This window comes from Leptopilina heterotoma, unplaced genomic scaffold, assembly GCF_015476425.1.
Source record: "Leptopilina heterotoma isolate Lh14 unplaced genomic scaffold, ASM1547642v1 Lhet_36, whole genome shotgun sequence".
Taxonomy (NCBI): domain Eukaryota; kingdom Metazoa; phylum Arthropoda; class Insecta; order Hymenoptera; family Figitidae; genus Leptopilina; species Leptopilina heterotoma.
In genome coordinates, this window is record NW_025111040.1 from 1,174,786 (window position 1) to 1,200,711 (window position 25,926).

At 23.2% G+C, this 25,926-nt stretch overlaps 2 protein-coding genes across 3 annotated transcripts; both read left to right on the top strand.

Annotated features, from left to right (window-relative positions):
- The first annotated feature begins 670 nt into the window (after positions 1 to 670).
- LOC122505543 (basic helix-loop-helix transcription factor scleraxis) lies at positions 671 to 4,167 on the top strand. Of its 2 annotated transcripts, XM_043617241.1 has the most exons (4): positions 671 to 817; positions 1,108 to 1,629; positions 2,025 to 2,310; positions 3,934 to 4,164. In XM_043617241.1, exons 2-4 carry the CDS (start codon positions 1,553 to 1,555, stop codon positions 4,012 to 4,014), a joined length of 444 nt encoding a protein of 147 aa, XP_043473176.1. In that variant the 5' UTR covers positions 671 to 817; positions 1,108 to 1,552; the 3' UTR covers positions 4,015 to 4,164. The 2 variants fall into 2 exon arrangements, with proteins under 2 accessions (XP_043473176.1, XP_043473177.1); XM_043617242.1 differs by lacking the exon at positions 671 to 817 and having other exon boundaries at positions 999 to 1,629; positions 2,061 to 2,310; positions 3,934 to 4,167.
- A 607-nt stretch (positions 4,168 to 4,774) lies between these two features.
- Positions 4,775 to 25,904, top strand: LOC122505544 (hillarin). The gene is made up of 12 exons (XM_043617243.1): positions 4,775 to 5,684; positions 9,688 to 10,376; positions 13,593 to 13,839; positions 18,387 to 18,503; positions 18,638 to 18,807; positions 18,887 to 19,130; positions 21,077 to 21,303; positions 21,494 to 21,715; positions 22,451 to 22,600; positions 22,849 to 23,038; positions 23,580 to 23,837; positions 25,382 to 25,904. Exons 2-12 carry the CDS (start codon positions 10,036 to 10,038, stop codon positions 25,685 to 25,687), a joined length of 2,472 nt encoding a protein of 823 aa, XP_043473178.1. The 5' UTR covers positions 4,775 to 5,684; positions 9,688 to 10,035; the 3' UTR covers positions 25,688 to 25,904.
- Positions 25,905 to 25,926: the final 22 nt, after the last annotated feature.

A 25,926-nucleotide genomic window follows, 5' to 3' on the forward strand; every position in this document is an offset into this window, starting at 1 on the left:
GTGTGCCGTTGACTCGTTTTTATTAGATGTAATGCGAAACTCTGCATCTGGCTTCACTTGTCATGTGGGAGTTTTCTAGAACACGTGCACAATTTTTGCACTCAAAAACATGGAAAAATTTCCCAATCTCAAATTCAAAGGAAAACTATTTCTTTCCAGAGAAAAAGTATTTTTAAGTTTTTCTTTCTTTCCATTTGGAAATTAAAATTTTAAATTTTAATTCTGAATGGAAAAATTATAATTAAAATTTCTAATTTTAATTGTAAATATTTATTTTCAGAGAAAAAGTATTTTTAAGTTTTGTTTTTCTTTCAATTTGAAAATTTTCAATTTTCAATTATAATTTGAAAAATTTTAATTCGAAAATTAAAATTTGAAATTTTAATTGTGAATATTTACTAATTTATTTATTAATTAAATATTTCTTTCCAGAGAAAAAGTATTTTTAGGTTTTGTTTTTCTTTTAATTTGAAAATTTTTAATTTCAATTAAAACTATACTTACAATTTAAATTTGAAATTTTAATTTTAATTTTGTATAATTATAATTAAAATTTGAAATTTAAATTGTGAATAGGAAAATTATAAGTAAATTTTGAAACTTTAATTGTGAACACGAAAATTATAATTAAAATTTGAAAATTTAATGTTGAATAAGAAAATTTTAAATTTTAATGAAAACATTGAATTTGAAATTATTATAAAAGAAATTTTCAATAGAGTTTCTTTTTCTGTGACTGTTAATTAATTAACTTCTTAATTAATTGAAAACTAATAGTTTTTCTTTTCAACATGAGGAAAAATATCGATTTTTTTTGGTAAGTTTTACAAAATTGGAAAAAAAGTAAAGGACACGTGTTAGATTATTTATTATTTTAGAAAAATCAATTTTTTGCCTCTTTTTCTATTGAATAATTTTACTGATTTTTAAATTCAATATTCGAAATCTGTGCAAAAAAATGAGAGAAATTGATTTTATTAATAAAAAATAAAAATAACACTTGTCTGTCAATTTTTTTTCTCCAAACATTCTGATTATATTCTGATTAATTGAATATTTTTCGTTTTTGTTTTTAATTCTTAATTTTTTTTTCTCTTTTCGTTGCAGAAATACGGTTCAGTAATCTGAGGGCACATATCACACATCCGGTGAACACGTGTGTGTTAAAAAAAGGAAGGCATTCAGAGGGGGTGCTCCAGAAAATGTGGGATAGAAATATTGTGAACAGCTTTCATGTGGAGAGAGAGAAAAGTGGGGATTTCAATGTTGTGTGTATAGGAGAAAAAGAAGAACTCGTCACAGAGGCATCAAGTCTGTTGACCGGCTGACTCATTCATAAATCGTCAAGTCTTAGTGTTGAATTTTTGTTCTATATCTCTCTCTGTGGAGTGTAAAATACACATGAGCCGGCCAATCAAATTTTTATATTTATAAATTAAAAAAAAAACCAAATTTGTGTCATCGTTGGATATTTTGGAAATATTTCACGGATTCGAAAAGAAAATTGTGCCATTTAATTACTTCGAGGTGGATTGTTATTAATTTTCTTATTATGACATCGAAAAGTAGAGAAATTCCTGCCAAGCAACGATATCAGGCGAATGCTCGTGAACGAGACAGAACTCACAGGTGATTTTTCGTATTTTAATTTTATAAATTATTAAACTATAAAATTTTATTTAAGCGCTGAAAAAGAGGAATTTTTTTCGACTATTATCGTTATCTTCGCGTATCCGGTGTTTAACAAACAGCAAATATTAAATTTTTATACTTTGTAGAATTATACATTTTTTATCCTCAAGTAATTGATTAAAAGAAACAAAATTCCATGTTAAAAATTAAAAATTTTATTTGAAAAAATATAAAATAAGCTAAAAGAATAAAAATGCAAAAATAGTAAAATGAAATTTAAAAATTTGAAATGAAGCGAAGAAAAGTTAATTTTGCACTCCGATGAGAAATTATTTTCAAAAAAAAAAAGGAAAGAAAAATCGTCTCTATTTTATAATTGAAAATAAATACAGGTGTCAATCTCAAGAAATCCAATCTTCACTCTGCAGTGTAAATACAGCGTTCAGTACACTGAGGACTCTAATTCCGACCGAACCTGCCGACAGGAAATTATCGAAAATTGAAACATTGAGATTGGCCAGTAGTTATATTAATCATTTGGGTGCTGTTTTACTTGCCGGTGCTATTGATCAACCATGTTTGAAAAATGAAAATTATAATTATCAAATTAATGATTGGGAGGAATCGGCAAAGAGGCCACAAGTCTGTACATTTTGTCTCTCCAATCACAAAAAATGCGTAAGTTTTCTTCTTTATTTTCGATTTTTAATTAAAAATTAATTATTATTATTATTTATCTTTATTTCCTTTAATATTACTACAATATTTTATTATTGTATATATTTCAGAGTTGCCACAGATCAGGAAAGAAATCACGAATTCTAATACAAAACATTCAATTTTTTCTATTTCTGACGATAATTTCTTTTTAAATAACTGAATTCTTCAAGAACTATTGTAAAATTATTACTAAATTTTGAAGAAGTTACAAATGATTGCAGAAATTCTATTATTTTCAAAAGTAATAAAATTCTTATCAGAAATTCAATTACTTTCAAAAATTTTTTAAAATTCTTGTAAAAATTTCAATCATCTTTATCTCTTTATAAATAATAAAATTCTTCTCCAAAATTCAATTATATTTAAAAATTTGTCTCAATTCAATGATATTCAATATTTACTATTTTAATATTCTAAAAGAAATCAATTGTTTAAAATTTTGATAAAATTCTACGCAAACATTTAATTATTTTCATAAATTATAAAAATTTTACAAAAATCCAATTATTTACAAATTGTTTATAAATTTTTTCGCCATAATTTAATTATTTTCATGAATAATAAAAATCATAAAGTTTCAATTATTTTTTGTACGATTTTAACAGAATTTTTCGAAAAATGTAATTATCCTTGAAAATTTTATTAACATTCGTCGAAAAAATTCAATTATTTAAAAATTTTTTGATAAAATTCTTCATGGGAATTCAATTTTAATTAACATTCAATTCTTCAATAAATTATTTATTTTCGTATTTAAATAATTGAATTCTCGTAGAATTTTGTAATAAAAATTGATTAAAAAATTAATTTCTTTTAAAACTTTAGATAATAATTGAATATTAAAAGTATTATAGCATGAATTTTTTAAAATAATTGAAATCCTGTAAAGAATTTTATTATTAAGGAAAATAATTGAAATCTTGCAACGAATTTTTATTACACTTTTTTTTAAATAATTGAAATCTTGTGAAGAATATTTCTATTTTTGAAAATAATTGAATTCTTGCAACAAATTCTATTACATTTCTTTTAAATAATTGAAATCCTGTGAAGAATTTTATTATTTATGAAAACAATTGAATTCTCAAAATGAATGTTTTTACTTTTTTTTAAAATAATTGAATTCTTTAAAGAAATTTTATTAAAATAGTAGATTTTGAAAATATTTGAAATTCAGCAAAGAATTTCAATTTTTTGTGAAATGTAATTGAATTCTTGCAAAATATGTTGGAAAATAATTACATTTTTCGAGGAATTCATTTAAAATTGTATTAAAAATAATTTAAATCCTAGGAAAAATTTTATTATTCATAGTAATTGAATTCTTACAAAGAATTTTATTACATTTTTTTAAATAATGAAATTGATGTGAAAAATTGTATTACTTGTAAAAATAATTGAATTTTTGCGAAGGAATTTATTAAAAAAATATAATTTTTTCTGGCAACCCTGTTTTTTTTACATAAATATAATTAAAAGAACAATTTAATTAATTCTCTAAATTTACTTTTCATTACATTTTTTTTCGTTTTTACAAGAAAAGAAAAATTTATTAATCTTTTTTCCTTTTAATTATTACAGAATCGAAAGTCGATGCAACCAGTGGTTTCAGAAAGAGCTGTAGAAAATACGTCGTACACAATTCACTCGTTTAATTATTAACGAAACAATTAATTTAAGTCTATAGACTTAAATTGACAGTTAATTCATTAAATCTTAATTGGACGAATTCAACGAATTTTGTTTGTAAATAACTCTTGTAAATATTAAGTTTATTTTTCTTTAAAATACCATTTTGTATACTAATTAATTTTTAAGAATGTTTTTGTACAAAGTTTACTTTTTAATAAATAAATGTTAATTTTATTTCCACTTTTCTTTCATTTAAATTAAGAAAATTTGGGGGAAAACCATTTGGATCCAAAAATTAGAAATTTTTGAATTTTTATTGAAAGTGGAAGTACCAACTGTAAAGTAACAAATTTTTATTTGCACCATTTTAACAGTAAATAAATAATAAATGTAATAAATAATGAATAAATATATAGTAATATATGTGTATATATTTATATATTTAATACATAAATGTATATAAATAATATATTTAACATATAAAAGAAAAAAGAAAATCAGCCGCCATTTTTAAATTCAAATTCAAAAAAATTCCCGCCACAAGAAAAAATCGGTAATCTTGGTAATCGAACCTGATCATAACGAAATGTCTTTTTGTGTCTGTCAACGGTAAAAATAAAACAACATACACAAGATAAATAATTAGAAAGGATTTTTTTCAAATTACAATATGGATAAAACAATTGAAAAGTTATTATAATGGTGGGGTTCCCCACCACACTTTACTTGAGCCGATTGCCACCAGGGGCGTACTTGTCACCTTTCAAAATGGCCGGTTTCCTGCCTGTCTTCAGATTACTCCGAAACTTCGGGACGAACAGGTGGTTTATTTTTTAACACAGGTGTCACCGCGTGTGTATATAATATTGTGTGTTTTCCATTCATAAAAACATTATTAAAAAGTGTCTTTCATAAACAAAAAAGTTATAAATTTCATCTCCAAAAGGGTATTCGTTCTTGATCGCATCATTCAGGGGAAAATCGAAAAGAAAGCGTTATTTGTTTTGATCTGATTTCGCTGACGATAAAAGAGCGCGCGAGTTCTCAAAAATCGTCGATCCGCGGAAAAAGAGAGGAAAGTTTCGGCGCGCTTCAGTGAAAAAAGAAATTTTCTCCCACAACATACATAATAAAAAGAGTCTTGCATTCATTTATTTATGAAATGAGTATTTTGTATTATATCGCGGTGGTCCTCGTTTGAAATTGAATTGTGCTCTTTAAATTCTATAATCGCAAGCCGCGGTGGGATGCATTCCTTTTTCCGGGGACTCTCTTGTATGACGCGACTGTGGTTCAATTCACGCGGTGTTGTCGTCGTCGTCGTTGTTCGGTAATTTCAACGCGTGGCCGAGAAATTCGACCAATGACCTTGATATCGGGTACCTGGTACCATCGAGCGTGTTTTATAAAAATTGTCCGTTTTATACAGACTCATTGTTGACATATTGTGTTTTTTAAAGGACGTGTATTTTTTATTCGTTTACTGTCAAGTGAAGAAGCTGTAAATTGATGGTCTATAAAGCTCTATGAGAATATAAATTAATAATATATGAAATAGAGTCGTGAGTCACGGATTAGAGAAATAGAGAAGCAAAGGTTTATCTGAAAGATATTCAAGGTGTGTCTTACTGGGGAGCTTGCTAGATGAACGGATGTGTAACTGAGATCCGTGGTCCAGTATCGATCTCGCTGCATTCCAGGTAATACTTTTTTTCCCTTTTTTTACCCCGGAAAAACATATCTCATTCTTTAAAAGAGCAGTGTAACCTTAAACTTGTTTTTCGTTTCCTTTAGATTTTGTCGATTTTGTCAATTTAGGTTAATTCGGAAAACTAATTTAATTAATTTAATTAATTTAACAAAATGAATAAAACCAATAAAACTGAATTAATTCATAACCCAAGTTTTTTCTGTTATAATTTTTTAATATAAATTTTTATTCTTTTGTCGTAAATGTTTTTGGATTCTGAAATTGGCTCAAAATAAATAGAATAGAAATTATGTTTTCCAAGAAATATTTTTCGCTATATTTACTTTCATATGTAAATTTCAAAAAAGGGGACAAAAAAATTAAAGTAAATTTAGAGATATATTACTTTCACATTATACACGTGTTTTTTTTCCTTTTTTTTTTAAAAAACGTCTTGTGTGCGGACTTTTAGAGTAATTATAACACGAGAAAGTTGTCTTTGGTATCTTCTTATTTTCTGCGCGCTTATACATCCGCGTGGCACTTTTTTAATTGCGCAATCAAGTGAAATGAACCTTTTTAATAACAAGTTCAATCATTAAGGATGAGGGATTATTTCTCAAAAAATAATTGCGCATTAATATCAAGACCCTATAGAAGTATAATAATTTATTTTATTTTTATTTATTAACGAATAATAAGTAGAATTAAAAAAGTTGTTTGTCAGTTTTTTTCGAATATTAAAAAAAGTTATTGTTTATAAAAATTGCGAATATTTTTTCTTTCTCCAAATTAAATGCCTATTCTAGTTAAGATAATTTTTTCACGATAATATAATAATACAATAAATAAAAGGTATATATTTAAAAAAAATTATAATAATATTTAAAGATGCAATCATAGAAAATGTTAAAGAGAATGATGGGAAAAATTTGAAAAAAAAGAATTGTATTCATTTTATAATTGTTATTGTGTGTGTATGTGTGTATTTTAATATGTAAATGGGTTTGTCATTTTTGAAATAATTTAGATTCTTGATAATTATTAAATACCAAGTTGTGTGTAATTAAACAACTGGTAATGGAGAATCAGCGAGTAAAATTGTGATGAGAAATGACTGTGAGTAAAATAATTTCAATTGTGACAAATATTTCTTTCTCTCTCTCCATTCAAAACATAATTATATAGTTTTTCGTTATATATATATATACCTTATTATAGTTTATGAATGGAGAAAACTTGTGGAACTCTCTTTCGCTTTGATCTATTGTTTTTTTCTTTTTTTAAACTCCTGTAAAACGATTTTAAATATAATTTTTATACATATTAATAATATTTAAACTAAGAATGAGAAAATGGAATTGAATATTCTTTTAAACTATGTTGAAAATTAATAATAATATTAAAAATAATAAAACATAATAATAATTAAAATAATAAGAATAATAATAAAACCAGGAACAATAAAAATATAATAATAACTAATAATAATATTAATTCTTTCGGAATTTTCAAAAAACTTTTCTTGTATTAATTTTTTTTTAATTTACTTAGTATAACTTTTTCAAGAACATATTTCTTTTTTAGAAGAAATTTAGTGCGTATTGCTTAAAAAACAATATATTGATCCAACCCTCATATTTTTTATCGCAACATGTTTCTTTATTTCTTTAAAAATAATTAACTAAAGTCATGGAAATTGTTTACAATTATTAATACTTTATTAACTAACAAATTATGTAATTTAAAAATTAAATTAAAATTCCGAGAAAAATTATTATTATATTATTTTAAATAAAAAATTTCATTAAAATTTCAATTATCTTTATAAATAATAAAATTCTTCTCCGAAATTCAATTATTTTTAACAAATTTTGATAAAATTCTACGAAAAAATTTAATTATTTTCAAAAATAATAACATTATTTTATAAGAGTTCAATTATTTTCATTAAAAAATAAAACACATCGCAGAATTTCAATTATTTTCAAAAATTTTAATAAAATTCTCTACAAAATTTCAATTATTTTCAAAAGAAATAAAATTCTTCTCCAAAACTCAATTATTTTCAAAATTTTTAAAAAAATTCTTGGCAAAATTTCAATTATTTTTAAAAATTTTAATAAAAATCCTTGCAAAATTTCAATTATTTTCAAAAATTTTCCTTAATTTGATTTAAAAAAATTTTAATAAAATTCTACTCAAGCGTTTAATTATTTTCATAAACAATAAAATTATTTTTAGGAATTCAATTATTTTTATAAATAATAAAATTATTTTTAAGAATTTAATTATTTTTATAAATAATAAAACTCATTATTGAATATGAATTATTTTTAATACAATTTTAACTTAATTCTAATTAAAAAAAATTAATTTTAACTTAATTTTAATTAAAATTTGTCAAAAAATTTCAATTATTTAAAAATTTGTTGATAAAATTCTTTATAACAATTCAATTTTAAGAAACATTCAATTATTTAATAAATTATTTATTTTTGTATTTAAAATAATTAAATTCTCGTATAGAATTTTCTAATAAAAATTGATCTAAAAATTAATTTCAGTTAAATTATAATAATTAAATATTAAATGCATTAAGCATAAATTTTTAGAAATAATTGAATTTTGAAAAGGTTTCAAATTAAAATCGTTGAAAATCTGAATTTTTAATAGTTTTAATTAACAATTCTAAAGCACTAATTTTTTTCACAAATTTTAATTCAAATTCTTTTGAAATTATACTTTAATTTTTTAATATTTTAATTACTAATTATTCAATTAATAAAAATAATTTATTTAAACTAATATTATTAAAAGAAATTGATTAAGTGAAGAATTTTATAATAAAAAATTTCAGGAAATAATTGAATTTTGGAAAAGTTTACAAATATTTGCAATTTTTATTAATAATTGAATTTTAAGTTAACGGGCTTTAAATTTTTTCTTCTCTTCTTATTTGCAGAAAAAAAAATGGTGAATTCTCATTAAATTTTTTTTATTTCCTACATTTATTACGAAAAAAAAGATATATAATTTTTTTTACATTTCATTTTCTTTTTTTAACAAATAAAATGAATTAATAAATTAACTAATTTAAAGTTCATTAAAATTAAAAATATAAATAATTTTATGAATTTAAATATACTTTTAATAAAAAAGGGAGTTAATTTTAGTGGGATAATAAAAATATTTTTAACAGAAAAGGAAGTTGTAGTATTTGTTAATTAATTAATAATTAAAAAAATGTTTATTTAAGGTTTTTTTTTGCTATTTTTGTCACGTGAAACTTAAAAAAGAAAAAAAAATGAGGTGATTGACTAGCAATTATCCATTTTTAGTTACGACCATATTTATACCTTCGCAATATTATACGAAACGATTGTGTCACTTATTATACATTCTCCATTTATATCCTATATATATATATATATATATATATATTTATATTAAAGTGTATGGGCGTGCGTGGGTCTCGCTATATAACATTAAATATATTATTGAGTTTCTGTTTTATTTGGTTTATGTGAGAGAAGTTCTTTGACACTCACAAAAATTACTCGAATTTCAATATAATTTCGATTTTCGAGCCAAAAATGTAAAAGCCAGTCATTCAACTTTTCAAAAATAGAAAGAGAGAGAGAAAAAAATTATAATAGCTCAAGAAAAAATTTCTCAGAGCAATAAAAAAGTAATTAAATTTTTATTAAAAAAAAAATTTTATTTCAGTTGAATTTTCATTTACTAATTTCATTTAATTACTAAAAGTTTTTGCTTCTGGGAGCACGTCACAATTCGTTATTCTCCAAGAAAGAAAAACTTGTTTTTTTTTAACTACGTTCGTTTAAATAAATAATTTCGAGGAATAACCACAATTTTCAATTTAGGAAAAAGGAAAACGAACACGAACAATAATGTCGATTTTTATTGCACAGAATATAAAACGAAAGTCTTTAATGTAAACTGTTATTTTTCTATATTCAACAAATAACTGTTCTTTATTCTTCTTTTAGGTGCTGATCATTATACAAAAGGCGAGAGGAGAAAAATTATTATTATTACTACAATTGGAATATCATTTGAAGGAAAGTGAAGAGAGAAATAAATTCACAATCTACCAAGAAGTTAAAATAATAAAATAATATTTCACCATGATAATTCGAGAAAAAGAGAGAAATGAAAGAAAATGAGAAGATTATTTTGGAAATTCATTGAAAATGAGTCGATAATGGCTAACAATTAAATTGAATTGAATATTTTCAAGTTTTTGATTTTTGCGCTCTGAAATCGAAAAAAATTCATTTTTCAAGGGAAGAGAGGAAAATAAGAAAAAAAGGAGAAAATAAATACCGTTAGAAGCAATGTATCGGCCAAATTTTTATGAAAGCACGTGCCTCAGGTGCCAGCAGACTGTCTATCAGGTTGATAGGGTGGGACCATTAAAGGATTTTACTTTCTTTCATGCTGGCTGCTTTAAATGTTCACGATGCGGCACTAAATTGACATTAAAGACGTATTATAACAATCAACATAAAATTAATGACAAGGAAGTCTATTGCAGTAGTCATGTACCAAAACCGGGACCAGGAACACTCGATGGTTCAAGCGTGGGAATAAGAAGCGCACTCAACGTACCTAGAAGTGGATATGTTAATGAACAAATAAGAGCCGGCGGCTCGCCACGAACAATTTATCCGTCTAGGTTCGTATCGATATTTTTCGAAAAACAAATTATTATAATTATTTTTTTAACTAAATTCAACTTATTTCTTGTCATATTGAAAATTTTATTTCTAAAAATTATTTAAAAAATGGTATTTATAAAAATTTAGTTTCTCAGGGTGGCCACATGTCAGTAAAATCAGGGAAATATTAGGAAGACAACATTTTTCTTACTAAAGTCAGGGAAATGACAGGAAAAAAATTTGTTGCCAGGGAAATTAAGAAAATTGAGAATTTTTTCGACTTATTTTCAAAAATTATTCATTCTAATTTTTTAAAATTCAATTACATATTTTAAATATTTTCGATTTCATATTTTCGAAAATTCAAACACATTAAAAAAAATTAGAAATAGAAAATTGGAATTTAGAATTATTTTTAACATTTTGGAGAAAAAAAATCATGTTAAAAATTTTTAATTAAAATTCATCGAATAATTAATTTGCTTCTTTAAATTATACAAAAATTCTTTTAAGAAATTCAATTATTTTCGAAAAGTTACATTCAAATATTTTTAAAAACTATTTCTTAGAATTTTTTTATCATAATTTTTTAAGATTCAATTGTCTTCGAACTTTAGAAAAAAATCATGGACAGTTACAATTATTATAAAAAATTGAATTTTTGTATTGAAATAATTAAATTCTCGAAGAACTTTTGGGGAATTATTTAATATAACAGAGAGTTAGTTGAAATTTGTAGAAAATTCTTTATTTTTTAAAAAATTTGTTTTTTCGGACAGTTTTTTTTAAATTAAAAGAAAAAGATTGAGAATTGTTTGAACGACTCGAGTACCACTGAAATAATCGAAATTAAAAATTTTCACACGCTAATTAATTAAAAAATAGCAAAAAACAGATTTAAGACTGAAAAAAGTAGTAAACAAGTAGCTATCGAAAAATTAAATTTGACGCATGAAAACACTCGTTTTAGTCGACTCAGTGAGCAAAAAAAGAAACTCTATTCATTCGAGGTTATCACAAAAATTTCATTATGAATTTCCCTGATTTCCAGAAAGAATATTGATTTCTTTCCTTGATCGGGTAATAAGTTCAATTCTAAATTTTTGGAAAAGTCTATTAATACAGTTAAATTTTTCTTACGTTACTTATTTTTTTATTTACAAATTAACTGACGAACTTTTGACATAATAATTCGAACTATAAAATAATTTGTAATAAAAAAAAAATACTAACTTTACTTCAGGACAATATCTCGATTATTAATATAAACAATTGAAAAATAAATTATAAATTATAGAAATAAAGTAAATAATTCAGTTTTCTTGTTAAAATGAAATTAAAATTAAAATTTATTTAAAAAAACAATTAAAATATCTAGTAAAAAATAAAGAGAAACAAAAATTCAAAATAGTGAAAAATAAGAAAAGTTAAAATGAAATTGAAATTCGAATTTATTTATAAAACAAATAAAATAGTAAAAAATAAATAAAATTAAAATTAGTAAAAAATAAGAAAACTAAAAAACAAGTAAGGCAGTGAAATATAAAATTTAGATTCGAAATAAATTATTAACAGTAATATTATAAACAATATAATTAATAATATAATTCATAATAGACACATTTTTCAATCCAATTTGTCACAATTAGCTTTATTATTCAGCCTGAAAATGTCATCAATTTCGATAATCGTATAGGGATTAAAATTCTTTGAAATTGTATGCAGTTGAACTTAACCCAGACTAACCAGTTATCATTATAAAAACATTAATCACCTTTCGTTTAAATAGAAAACATTCCACTTCTTTTTTTTATTATTATTTTCGAATTCTTCAGATGAATTTTATTTTTGTCATCTCTTCATTTGGTGTAAAAATACTTTTTTGAAATATTTAACAGGGTAAATTCTAAACAAGTTTCTTTTCATTACAAATTTTTTTTATTCCTATAGAGAAATAAATCGACTATCATCGGAATTACATAAATCGTAAAAGCAGAAAATAGTTTTAGAATTTTTTTTCCTTATACTTTCTAGATCGAAATATTTTTTTTTTGAAAGGAAAAAAGAAAGAATTTTAGGGAATGGGAAAAATTTTGTTTGTTTGTTTAAATTGTACTCGATTTATTAATAGAATTTTTAAAAATTTGAGTTATATAAATAATAATTAGAAATAATTCTTACATTTATTTTACATTATTTACTGTTAATAAATAAAATTTGAAATTATATTTTTAGCATCAATTTTAAAAGGAATAAAAAAAAAATTTATCCTGAAAAAGAAGGACGATAATTATTATTTATTTTTTAATATCAATTTCCTGCGAATGTAATTATCGTTGACGTTATTAACAGAGTTTTATTTACGTAAGAGAACAATCTAACAATATAATAATTGACAGAACCTCGCCTTTTTTGTCGTATAATTAGTTTAACCATAAAGTTTTCTATTTGTGTTTTTATTTTTTTTTCTGTTCATAAAGAAACAAGTTTTACATATATGAGCCGTATCGCCGTTTTTCTTCCCAGTAAAAAAAAGCAATAATTTTAATCGAATTTAATAAAATTTTATTGATAATTCTCATTTTTATTGGTGGCGATTATTGTTATTTATTTTTTAAAATTATTGTTTACTTGAAAGTGCCATTTTTCTATTGCTTTTCGTTAACAAGAAACAATTTATCAAAAAAAAAATTTGTTTATGTTAATATTGTTTTCAAATTCCTATCCGCAAAATATGTCTTTTTCTTTATAGATAGAAAGTTGTTTATTAATAAATTTAATGAAAGCTGTTCAATAATAAAAAAGTAAATTTATTTAAATCGAGATAACGACAAAATTGGTAAAAGATTTTTTAATACTTAAAAAATAACATTTTACGTCTTGTAGTAGAAAAACTAAATGCAATTAAAGAATAATTAGTAGAAAAAAGTACAAAAACAAATAAAATTATTCATAAAAATAAAAAATAAATACAATAAAAAGAAAATACGTAAAATTGAACACTGAAAAAAAATTTATTTGATTCAAATAACCAATTAATTGACTATTATCAATTAAATATTTATTTGAGTCAAATAATTTTTATTTGAGTCAATTAAATTGTATTTGTTTTAAATACTGGAATTATTGGTTAAAATCATCATTGAATTGACTCAAATAAATTTTTTTTCAGTAAAAGATAATTAATTGTTGATAAATAAAATGTAATTTGTCTGATTTTCTTTGTTTAACAGTTACGATAACGCTGATTCCCCAGTGCACAGTAAACATTTAAATGGTCATGGCTCACCTCCAGGAAATCGTGATTCTCACGGTAATTACGGCGGTAATTCGTCTCCCTACAACAATTTTTCGGGAGATGGATGTTATCAGTATGGAAGATTTGATGCGAGTGCACTTCACATCGCTCACGCATTAAAGCAAACGGAACTCCAAAAGGGTTACAGCAAGGCACGAGAAAAGCCAATCGACTTTTATTTGGTAAAAACATTTTTCATTTTAATCTTCGAAAATTAAAAATCCATTTCTCATATATTCAGTGCTTTTTTAATTGAACAATTTTTTTTATTTTTAAGCCTCTTTGGTATTTATTGAAATCTATTTTTTGAAATTTTATTTTTCAATATGAAAAATATTATATTTTAACTATGATTTTCTTTTAATTAGATATTAAATGGAAACAAACCTTGGCTATTAATTTTTTTACGTTTTTCAACTATTTTTTTAAAAAAACGACTTTTTTCTATTTAGACAATTAAATTCTCGAAGAACTTTTGGAAAATTATTTAAAACAATTGATTTAGTGATGAAGTTTAGTTAAAAATGGTAGAAAATAATTGATTTTTATTTTTTTTTCAAGTATTTTATAAAAATTTATAAGAAACAATCTTTAAAGAACTTTAATTGTAAATTTTGAAAATAATTGAATTCTCCAAAAATTTAACAATAAATCTTTAAAAGAAAATTAAAAAATGAAAATTAATGAAAATTCGCTTCCAAAAATTACCTTAAAATATTTTTTAAAAAAATAATTCTTAGAATTTTTTTCATTCTTATTTTTTAAAATTCAATTATTTTCAATATTTTCAATTACATATTTTCGAAAATTCAATAATATTGAATTCTCCAAGAACTTTGAGAATATTATTAAAAATAATTGATTTCAAGAAGAAGTTTAATTGAAAATTGTAAGTAGAAAATAATTGAATTTTGGAATGAATTACAGTTGCAATTTTTTGAAATTATTAAATTTCAAAACGTTTTAGGTACATTGAAAGTATTTTCAAATTTTAATTCCAGTGGGAAAATAAATAAGTTTTCAAATACAAAAATTACTCAAGTTTTGAATAAATAAATTTTTGAAAAAATTTGTTTTTTGAAAAATTGTAATTAAAATTTTTTGAAGATAATTAAATGCTAGAAAATAATTTTTAAAAACTGGAGTTATGAGAAATTTTGTTAAATTTCATTAAAATCGATTTTATATTTTAAGAAAATTTATTTTTTTACTCTTAAATATTATTTATAAATGTGTTTCCGAAGAACTGTAACTGAAAATTATCCAAGTTTTGAATAATTGAATTTAGAAATTAGTGAAAGCGCAGGGAAATTAAAAAATATAATTTTTCTTACTTTTTCGACTTTTTTGCGATTTGAGGCATGTAAAAATATTTTTTTCCAAACAAATTCAAATCGTTAAATTTAAAAAAGCATTTTTTTAATAATTATTTAGAATTTTTTCCAGTAGACTTGGTAAATAATTAAATATTACGAAATTGTGTATTTTCTTTGTTTTGTTTTTTTACAGGTATTTTTTGCTCCAATTTTGCATTGATACACTTTCTTTTTTTCAATCTATATACATAAAAATCGTTCCATTCCGTGAACTTTTGGGGTCAAAGCAAATGTGAGTCGATGGTGTGTATTTCCGTGGTTGATAATCTGGCACCACGCGCGCGATGAGAATAAAAGAAAGGGAAGAAAAAGAGAAAGATAGAAAGAAAAAGAAAAAAAAGAAAAGAGTACCTGAATGGAATAAATGAACTGAGACTTTAAAGCGGAATTACAAATATTTCTGATTGCAAGTGTTTTATACAGAATATATGTACAGCGCTTGTGTTTGTGTGGCAGCTAAAATGCACGTGTGGGAGAGAAGGTCTGGTAAAATACGCGGCGAGGAGAAATTCCATTCGCGAATAGCGGGGCACACCTGTTGTCTTTTAACTAACTAGCGCACCGGGTAAACGCGCTGCCGCCTCGTAAATACTAGACGCTTTAGATTCTTCATAAAGTCATTATCAATGGAAGAAGAAGACGAAGAAGAAAGTGCATTTTCCGCACACTTAAACATCCTAAAAATGGAATTAGCAAAGTTTCAATTTCTCTTTGTCACACTTCTATACAATTCTATACAATTCAATCGAGATAATGACAGTAATAATTAGACTTTTACTCTCTTTTTTCTCTCTTTCTCCTTTTTTTCATTTCTTGGGAGAAAAAAATGAAAAAGTCAAAACAAAAAATCGTAGCGAAATCAATTGTTCGTCAGGCAAAATTAATTTCAAGAAAATATTGCTTAAAAATCAGAAAAGGAATTTTTAAATTAAATCAGGGAATTCAGGAAAAGTCAGGGATTTATTTTTTAAAGTAACTGGAAAAAAATTAAATTTGCAGGATTCATAATTAGTTTTATTTAATTTTTTAATAGATATTTAATTAATTATTAAAAAATCATGGATTTCTAGAAAAATTTTAATTAAAAACACTAAAAAAAATTGAATTTTAGAGAAATTACAAATGATTGCAGAAATTTAGTCAAAATTTCAATTATCTTTAAAAATTATAAAATTCTTCTCCAAAATTCAATTATTATCATAACTAATAAAAATTTCACAGGAATTCAATTATTTTCAGGAATTTTAATAAAGTTCATTACAAAACTCAATTATTTTCATAAATAATAGTATTCATCACAAGAATTCAATTATTTTCGAAAATTTTAATAAAATTCATGGCAAAATTTCAATACCTAATTTTTAATGATTTTCAATATTTTACTATTTTAATAAAATTTCTCAAAATAATTCAATTATTAAACAAAAAATTTAAAAATATTCTCCACGAACATTCAATTATTTTCCAAAAAAATAAAAATTTCACAGGAATTTGTGTTTTATAATTATTTTCTTAAAACTTATTGTATTTCAAAAAATTTAATTTCGAATTTTTTTAAAATCTTTTTTCTTCTGGAAAAATAATAATGTTAAAATATTTAATTAGTAAAGAAGTTATTAATGTTTTTGAATAATTTTACTTTTGAAGAAATTCGTAAATATATGTAATAGAACATTATTTTTGAGTATCTAATAATTTTTAGAGTGAATCAGAATATTCTTTAGAATCTGGGAAAAAGTCAAAATTTTGTCTGGGAATCAGGGAAAAGTCAGGAAAAAACAAAATTAATTTTTTATGGCAACCCTGGTTAATAGTAATAATAAATAAATAATAATTACCTGAGATTCAAATAAAAATGAAAATAAGAACGAAAACTGATAAATTTCCTTAATTACCGAAATTTGAAAAACTGAGAATTTATTTATTATGAAGAAAAGGAACAAATTATTTACGTATAAAGAAAATTAGAAATTGAATAAATAAATATGTTTGTTATTTTTTTATTTTAAATTAACTGGATGTTTATAAATGCAAAGCACCGGATGGAAATGATTTACAATTAAGTAAATTGCATTATAAATAAATAAATAAATAAATAAAATATATTATAAATAAATAGATACAAAATTGAAATATAATAGTTAATTATCTATATCTGAAATTGTGTAGGAAAAAATCGAAATTTGCTTTACATTTGTACCTTGTTTATTATATTATTTTCATTGCGGTACTTTCGCGTACGCAGGCAGTGTTATTCACGAAAGAGATCCTCTTTTTTTTATTCTTCCTTTTTTTTCTCGTGCACAAATGCCGATGCCATTCTGCACTCATACTGAAGCGTGCTTGGCCGCACGTCATGCCCTAATTCTTATACACTAGCTGCATGATGATGACGATAATAATAATGATGATGAAAAAAAAAGTTTCAATGTACTTTATGAATTCTTATCACGACCGTGAAAATAACTCTAGAAGATTCTCTATTTAACTAAAACTCTCCTTTTAATTAATTACTCTAAACGGCGGAATTATTTAATAGAAATTAAATTTTCTCCTATTTTTTCCAGAAAAAAAAATTATATAATTTTAATTTATTTGTAAAATTTTTATTTACAAAATATTTTTTTTCGAATAATTTTTGTTAGACCAACATTTAAATAGTTATTTATTTGTCTATAAAAATTAAATATTAAAAATATTTGCTAATTTTGTGAATTTAATTATTTCTTAATTAACTGCAATAATTCAAATTAGATTTTTTTGTTTTTTAATTTGAATTTAGATATAATCCACATCTTGAAACGTCAGAGTAACGTCACGTAAAGTGAATCTTGTTCGTTATTTTTTTTCCCCCTCGCAACGTTGAAAACTGAATTATTTCCGCTTACGGTACTTTTGCACTTTTGAAGACTAATTAGAACATTATTGCTAAACTACGAGAGCACAATGTATTATTGTTGCGCCTAGTACTCTTGACAATAGAAACGTGAGTCTCACGTGCGAGATAATAAATTGTTGTATATACCCATCTCAGTGATTTAAACTCCTTTCGACGGTAGATTTCATTTCGATAAAATTAACGAGAATGACACTCATCGCTCCTTTTAATCACATAAACAATAATTACAACAAATTACTATATTATTTCAATCGCAATAATAATTGAGTCACGTTTCATTTATCAGAAATTTCAATCTAATTTTGTTTCTTTGAAAAAAATTACCTAGTCTTTTAATTATAGAATAGAATTAAAAAAAAATTGACTATATTAAAAAGAAATCAAGTAATTATTTAGTTGGTAAAATAATTAATTGTAGTACTATTTAATTAATTATTGAAATTAATTTTTTCAGGATCGAGATGAGCAAACTCGATTGGAAATGAAGCATCGAAAGGAGGAGGATGATTTGTACCGGAAATTTGCGCATCATCGAGAGGAGGAAGATCGAAGAATTCGAGAAGAATTCCGAGTGAGTTCAAAAAGCGGCAAAAAATGCATTTTTTTAATTTCATTAATTATTATTTTTTTAAATTAATTAATTAATCAGAAAAAAATATTAATAAAGTAGTAAAATTAATTTTTTTCTTCTCCTATGGTATAAAGGACGAATGGGAGAAGGAATTGGAGCAACTTTCAGAAAGATGGGAACGTGAAAGAGGTTTGAAACGTAGTCATCAATTTCAACAAGAAAAAGATGATCTTGAGAAAAATATGACACTTCGTAGGGATAAAAAGAAGGAGAGTTTGACAAGAAAAATGCTCGAGCATGAAAGGTAATTCTTCTTTCTTTTTCAATAAAAAAATAATAGAGATATTTACAAATTTCTATTTTTTGTTTCTTCTTTCTTTTAGGGCGGCGACCGCTGCTTTAGTTGAAAAACAAAGTTCGGAAATGTTAGAATTAATAAACGGTGCGAGAAGTGAATATATGCGTCAGGAGAGTTTGTATCTTGATGAAGGAATAGAATACGCTCAGGAATTACCACCGCAGCCTTATCCATCACAAGCGCCTCCACCTCATCCGCCAGCACTTGCCAAATATCATCTCTATAATGATCCCATCGAATTTGCCGACATCGATCAAATTGCAATTTCGGTAAAGAATTTCATTGATTATTTTTGTCTTTCTTTCCCTTTACAGGATTGTCACAAAAAATTTAATTTTCTTTTTCCCTGATTTCCAGACAGAATTTTAACTTTTTTCCCCAAGTCATTTTTAAATAAATTTTTATTTGAAAATTCTACGAGAATTCAATTATTTAAATACAAAAATAAATAATTTACTGAATAATTGAATCTTTCTTAAAATTGAATTCTCATAAAGAATTAAAATTTTGACAACAATTTTATTAAAATTTTTTAAAATAATTGAATTTTCGAGAAGAATTTTATTATTTATAAAGATAATTGAAATTTTGACGAGAATTGTTTATTATTTATGAAAATAATTAAATGTTTGTGTAGAATTTTATCAAACATTTTTTTAAATAATTGTATTGTTTTAGAAAATTTTTAGAATTTTGTCAAGAATTCATTTTTAAAATAATTTTTATTAAAAAATTTTACACTAATTCAATTATATAATTACAAAAATGAAAAAATTATTTTTCTCAAATAGGTATGAATTCTCATAAAGAATTTTATCAACAAATTTTTTAAATAATTGCATTTTTTCGATGAATTTTAATAAAATTTTTAAGAATAATTGGTAATAAATAAATAATTAATAATAATTTTTTAAGAATAATTACATTTTCCGAGGAATTTGGTTAAGATTGTATTTCAAAAATAACTGAAATTCTATGATGAGTTTTATTATTTATGAAAATAATTGAATTCCTAGAAAGAATTTTATTATTTTATGAAAATAATTGAATTCTTGTAAAAAATGTTATTATTTATGAAAATAATGAAATATTGGGCAGAAATTTATAAAAAAAAATCGTAAATAATTAAACTGAGGTAAATTTTTGAAAATAATTGAAATTTTACCAAGAATTTGATTAAAATATTTGAAAACAATTGAATTTCGGAGAAGAATTTAATTATTTATAAAGATACTTGAAATTTTGACAAGAATATTTTTTTAATTTTTGAACATAATTGAATTTCTGAGAAGAATTTTATTACTTTTGAAAATAATTGAATTTCTGCAATTATTTGTATCTAACTTCTCCAAAATTAAATTTTTTTTATTAGTTTTTAACAAAAATTTTTTTAATACTTTTTAAAACTTTTTAAAGTTTATCTATTTATAAAAATTGTACACGACACTCTTTTAATTAATTAATTTTGAAATAGTTACGTAAAATTATTCATTAAATAATTTCTAATTTTTAATTTTATGATAGTTCTTTAATTGAATCATTTAAAAAGAAATTATTGTCAGAAATTGAAAAAATTGAATTACTGCGAAGAATTTTATAAAAAGTTTCAAACAATTGATTTTGTTTTTGAAAAAAATTATGCAAATTATATTTTTAATAATTGAATTCCCGTGAAATTTTCATTATTTTAGAAAATAATTGAACATTCGTGTAGAACTTTGTCAAAATTGTTTTTAAATAATTGAATTCTTTTGGGAAATTTTATTAAAATAGTAGAATATTGAAAATCATTGAATTAAAAAAACTTTTTGAAAATAATTGAATTTTATTAAAATTCTTGAAAATAATTCAATTTTGTCAAAGAATTTTGATTTTCATTTATAAAGATAATAATCAAAATGTTGACGACAATTTGTTTTAGATTTTTTGAAAATAATTGAATTTCTGCGAAGAAATTTTATTAATTTTGAAAATAAATTAATTCTTCTAATGAGTATTGTTATTTATGAAAATAATTGAATTTTACAATGAATTTTATAAAAATTTCTGAATATAATTGAATTTCGGCGAAGAATTTTAATATTTATAAAGATAATTGACAAACAAAAAGAGAAAAATTCCGAATTTTCATTTTTTTGATGATAAAAATTGTAATTAATATTCTTTACTAAAATATAGTAATTGGAAAAATTAACAACAAAATTGAATTGCACAGGTGGCACAAGAAGATCAAAAGACCTTCACTGATCTTGTTCGTCAATTAGTCACAAAATGCGGATCAGACATTGAAAAAGCGAGAACAATATTCAGATGGATTACGGTAAAGAATTTGAACACAATGCAATTTGATGATAATTTGCGGGGAGACACGCCTATGGGACTTTTGAGAGGAATTAAACACGGAACAGAAAGTTACCACGTTCTATTTAAACGATTGTGCAGGTATTTTTCTTTTTTTAGAAAAGAAATTCTTTTTTTTTTAACTCTATTTTTAGCTTCTTTTTGACATCATTTTTATACAAAATATTTTACACCCATTTTTTAATTCTTACTAATTTTTTTTTACTATTTACTATTTATGACTATTTTATAATTTATAAAAAAAAGGTGAATTTTTTTCTTTCTATTTCAGTTACGCGGGACTTCATTGCGTGGTAATTAAGGGGTACAGTAAATCAGCGGGTTATCAGCCTGGCGTTTGTTTTGAAGATAATAGATTCAGAAATAGTTGGAATGCCGTGTACGTCGCTGGTTCCTGGCGATTTGTTCAGTGTAATTGGGGAGCTCGTCATCTTGTTAATGCTAAAGAGGTCCCAAATCCCGGCCAACCGAAGGAAAAAAGTGACAGTTTACGGTATTTTCCATTTTTTACACGTTTATTTTCAATTATTTCAGTATCGACGTTTTCAAGGATTTATTTCATTCTTTAAACATTCAAATTAAATAAATAATGATAATTATTTATATAATAATTACAATCTAGATTTTCAAGTTTAATTATTTATTAAATAACAATTTATTACTTAGGTATCAATTATTTTATTAATTATTAATTTTTGTATTTAAATCATTGAATAGTTGAATTCTGAAATTCTGAAAATTGATTTTTAAAAAGGAATTTTATTTGCCATTTTAAAAAATAATAATTAGAACTGTCAAAGTAGGAATTTTTAGAAATAATTAAATTTCAAAAGATTTTGAAATTAAATTCTATTAAATAGTTTTGAATATTAAAATTAAAAATTCTGAAAAAATTTGTTTTTAAAAAAAAATTTAATTAAAATTTTTTAAAGATAATTAAATTTCCGAAAATAATTTTAATAAATTGAAACAATTGTAAATTTTATCAAATTGAATTGTAAAAAATGTTATGATTGAAGGAATTTTATTTTTTTACTTTTATAATAATTATTTTGAAATATAATCGTATTTTCGAAAAAGTCTAACCGAAAATTTAGAAAATAATTAGTTTTTACTTTTTATTATTTCATTATTTTATAATATTAAAAAATGTTATTGTTTTATGTAAAATGGAGAATTGAATTTTGAAAATTCTCGTTTATTTTATTATTACTTTCTTTTTTTTTAGATACGAATACGACGATCATTATTTCCTCACTGATCCTCGAGAATTCATTTACGAATTCTTCCCCCTTCAGGAGGAATGGCAACTTTTGAAGCAACCAATTTCATTGAAAGATTTCGAGGAGTTGCCCTTCGTTCGGTCCTTGTTCTTCAGGTGAGAATCGTTTTAAAAATATATTATTTGAAAATTTTTTTATTTATTTAATTACTTTTACAAGAATTGTAATGGATCTTGAAAAAAAATTTATATTTGATAAAATAAAAATTAAATTGACAGAAGTTAATTTGATTTTCAAACAATTATTTGAAATTTTAATTTTTTTTTTTGAATGAGAGAGAATCGGTATCTTTTTTAGTAAAGTAAAAGTAACTTGTATTTTTATATTTAATTTATTTTTTTAGGTACGGTCTTTATTTTCCTGACACGAATACAAACGCTGTAATGTATACGGATTCGACAGGTGCTGCGACTGTCAGAATAGCAATGCCAGCTCACATGCAATCTTCTCTGATCTTTCACTACAATTTGAAATTTTATGACAGCGACGGTGATAATTACGATGGAGTGTCACTCAAAAGATTTGTCATGCAGGTAAATGCGATGACAGTTTATATTTCATTTAAATTTATGTAATTAACAATTTTAAATGCAAAACGAGAAATCAAAATTGCAACGTTTCGTTTTTGAAAATTCGATTCGTGTTAAAATATCTAGAAAATTACTGCACGCAGAACTGAACTTAAAATTTAAACTAATAATTATTTTTTCTTCATTTAGAACGTGAAATTAAAGAATTTTGTTAGAGACAAAATTGAAAAGGAAACCTTTTAATAAAAAGGTTTCAGATAATATTCTGAAGCAAAGAAACTTGAAAATATAATTTCTTATTATATTTTCTTAACAACTTAATTGAGTGGAATTTTTTTACTCGTCTACAAAAAAATTGAATTTTATAAAAAGGGAGCCAAAAAATATTTTTTTAAATTAAACTTTTTCTCTTTATGTTATTTTCTTTTTTGAATTTTGAAAAGGGAAACTTGAAGATTTTAATTAATCGACTTTACTTTAATTAGTGAAAAATAGAAAAAATAAGTGAATTTGAAAAATAAAATTTCTTTGTCTTTTTTTACAGTCGGTCGTTGGGAATTTAGTTGCATTTCGTGTGCACGCTCCATGTTCAGGTGCTTTTCTCTTAGATGTATTTGCAAATGCAGTTACGCCTAAGGAATATTTAACAGGGGAGCCGATGAAATTTAAGAGTGTCTGTAAATTCAAGATCGCTTGCGAGGAACTTCAAACGGTAATGGTTCCACTTCCGGATTGTGCGAGCGGTGAATGGGGTCCCACTAAAGCCACAAGACTCTTTGGCCTCGTGCCAATCACGCATCAGGTCAGTTTTCTTTTTTTTTAAATTAACAAGGTTACCACTGTTTAGAGAAATCAGGGAAAATAGAATTGGTACGGGAAAACAGGGAAAAGTTAGGGATTTTTATTAAAGTACTGGAAAGAATTAAATTTGCAGGATTCATAATTAGTTTTATTTAATTTTTAAATGTATATTTAATTTATTATTAAAAATCATGGATTTATAGAAGAATTTTAGTAAAAAACACTAAAAAAAATTGAATTTTAGAGAAGTTACAAATGTTTGCAGAAATTCAATCATTTTCAAAAGTAATAAAATTCTTCGCAGAAATTCAATTACATATGTTGAAAAATTAAAAAAATATTCTTGTCAAAATATCAATTATCTTTATAAATAATTAAATTCTTCTCCGAAATTAAATTGTTTTCAAATATTTTAATCAAATTCTTGGTAAAATTTCAATTATTTTCAAAAATTTACCTAAATTCAATTATTTACGATTTTTTTTTTTTATAAATTTCTGACCAATATTTCATTATTTTCATAAATAATAACATTTTTTACAGGGATTCAATTATTTTCATAAAATAATAAAATTATTTTTAGGAATTCAATTATTTTCATATATAAAACTCATTATAGAATTTCAATTATTTAAAAATTTTTTTTTTTGTATTTAAATAATTGAATTTTTTCAGAGTTTTCTAATAAATTTCCTAGGAACTTTTCCAAAAATTATTAAAAATAATTGATAATTGTTAATTTATTTCTTTCGTATTATTTTAATAAAATTTTTGAAATTAATTACAGTTTTCGAACATTTCACTGAAAATTGTATTAAAAATAATTGAAATCCTGTGAAAAATTTGATTATTTATGAAAATAATTAAATTCTTGCAACGAATTTTATTACATTTTTTTTAAATATTTAAAATAATTCTTTTAAGAAATTTTATTAAAATAGTAGATTTTGAAAATATTTGAATTTCCACGAAAAAATTCATTATTTGTGAAATGTAATTGAATTCTTGCAATAAATGTTTGAAAATAATTACATTTTTCGAGGAATTCATTAAAAATTGTAATTAAAATATTTTAAATCCTGTGAGGAATGTTATTATTTATGATAATAATTGAATTCTTACAACGAATTTTATTACATTTTTTTAAAATAATTGAATTGATGTGAAAAATTGTATTATTTATTAAAATAATTGAATTCTTGCGAAGGATTTTATTAAAATTTTTGTAAATAATTTGATTGGTATAATGATTGAATATTTATTTAATTATAGAATTTATTGCTGTTTCTGAAAATTTTTTTTTATTATCTAATAATTTTGAGAGTGAGTTAATTATAGTAATTTTTTAATAATTTGGAAATATAGTAAATTTTTGTTTTCTCGTATTTCCAAAAAGAATTGTTATTTTTCTTTAATTTCTCTTTTTTTGGTTAATTTGTTTAAATATATAAAACAATGTAATACCTAAATTATAAATGAATAATTTGTAAAACAAACTAATATTGTTGGAGAATTTAAAAAAGAGAAATGTGAAAATTTTTCCAGGAAGCATTGGTGTTTGCGGGACGAGAATTGGAAATTCAATTTCGGATGTCGCGGCCTTTGACAGACTTTATGGCGACGCTGCACAAGAATGGAATTGAGGAGAAACGTCTGTCCAAGTATGTCACGCATTCTGTGACAGACGATGATGTAGTGACTTTCTCCATTAGCTTCCCGGAGGAAGGTCAATATGGGCTTGATATTTACACTAGGGAATCGGCCAGTCCATCACATCAAGATGTGTCTGGCGAAAAGCATTTACTCACTCATTGCTGCAAGTACCTCATTAATTCAAGCAAACGAAATTAGAATTTATTCTTTTTTTTTTAATTCTTAAATTAACTATTTATATTTTTTTTAACACTTATGTTTAAAAAAAAGTTCAGTTACCTTTGTCCCTCTTTTTTTTAGAAGTCACACGTGAATAGTGAAAAATTACCTTTAAGTAATTACTAAATTTTTTTAAAGTCTATTCTAAATTTTATATTTTTTAAATTTTTTTACATTTTTATTTTTGAATTTTATTTTTATAATATTTTTATTTTCGA

What these genes read in the sequence shown, in the direction of transcription:
- LOC122505543 (XM_043617241.1), top strand. Translation starts at nt 1,553, where the DNA reads ATGACATCGAAAAGTAGAGAAATTCCTGCCAAGCAACGATATCAGGCG. An exon ending in GAACGAGACAGAACTCACAG is followed by an intron (nt 1,630 to 2,024) that starts GTGATTTTTCGT and finishes AAATAAATACAG; the next exon opens with GTGTCAATCTCAAGAAATCC. An exon ending in TCTCCAATCACAAAAAATGC is followed by an intron (nt 2,311 to 3,933) that starts GTAAGTTTTCTT and finishes TAATTATTACAG; the next exon opens with AATCGAAAGTCGATGCAACC.
- LOC122505544 (XM_043617243.1), top strand. Translation starts at nt 10,036, where the DNA reads ATGTATCGGCCAAATTTTTATGAAAGCACGTGCCTCAGGTGCCAGCAG. An exon ending in AAAATGCTCGAGCATGAAAG is followed by an intron (nt 18,808 to 18,886) that starts GTAATTCTTCTT and finishes TCTTTCTTTTAG; the next exon opens with GGCGGCGACCGCTGCTTTAG. An exon ending in TCGATCAAATTGCAATTTCG is followed by an intron (nt 19,131 to 21,076) that starts GTAAAGAATTTC and finishes TGAATTGCACAG; the next exon opens with GTGGCACAAGAAGATCAAAA.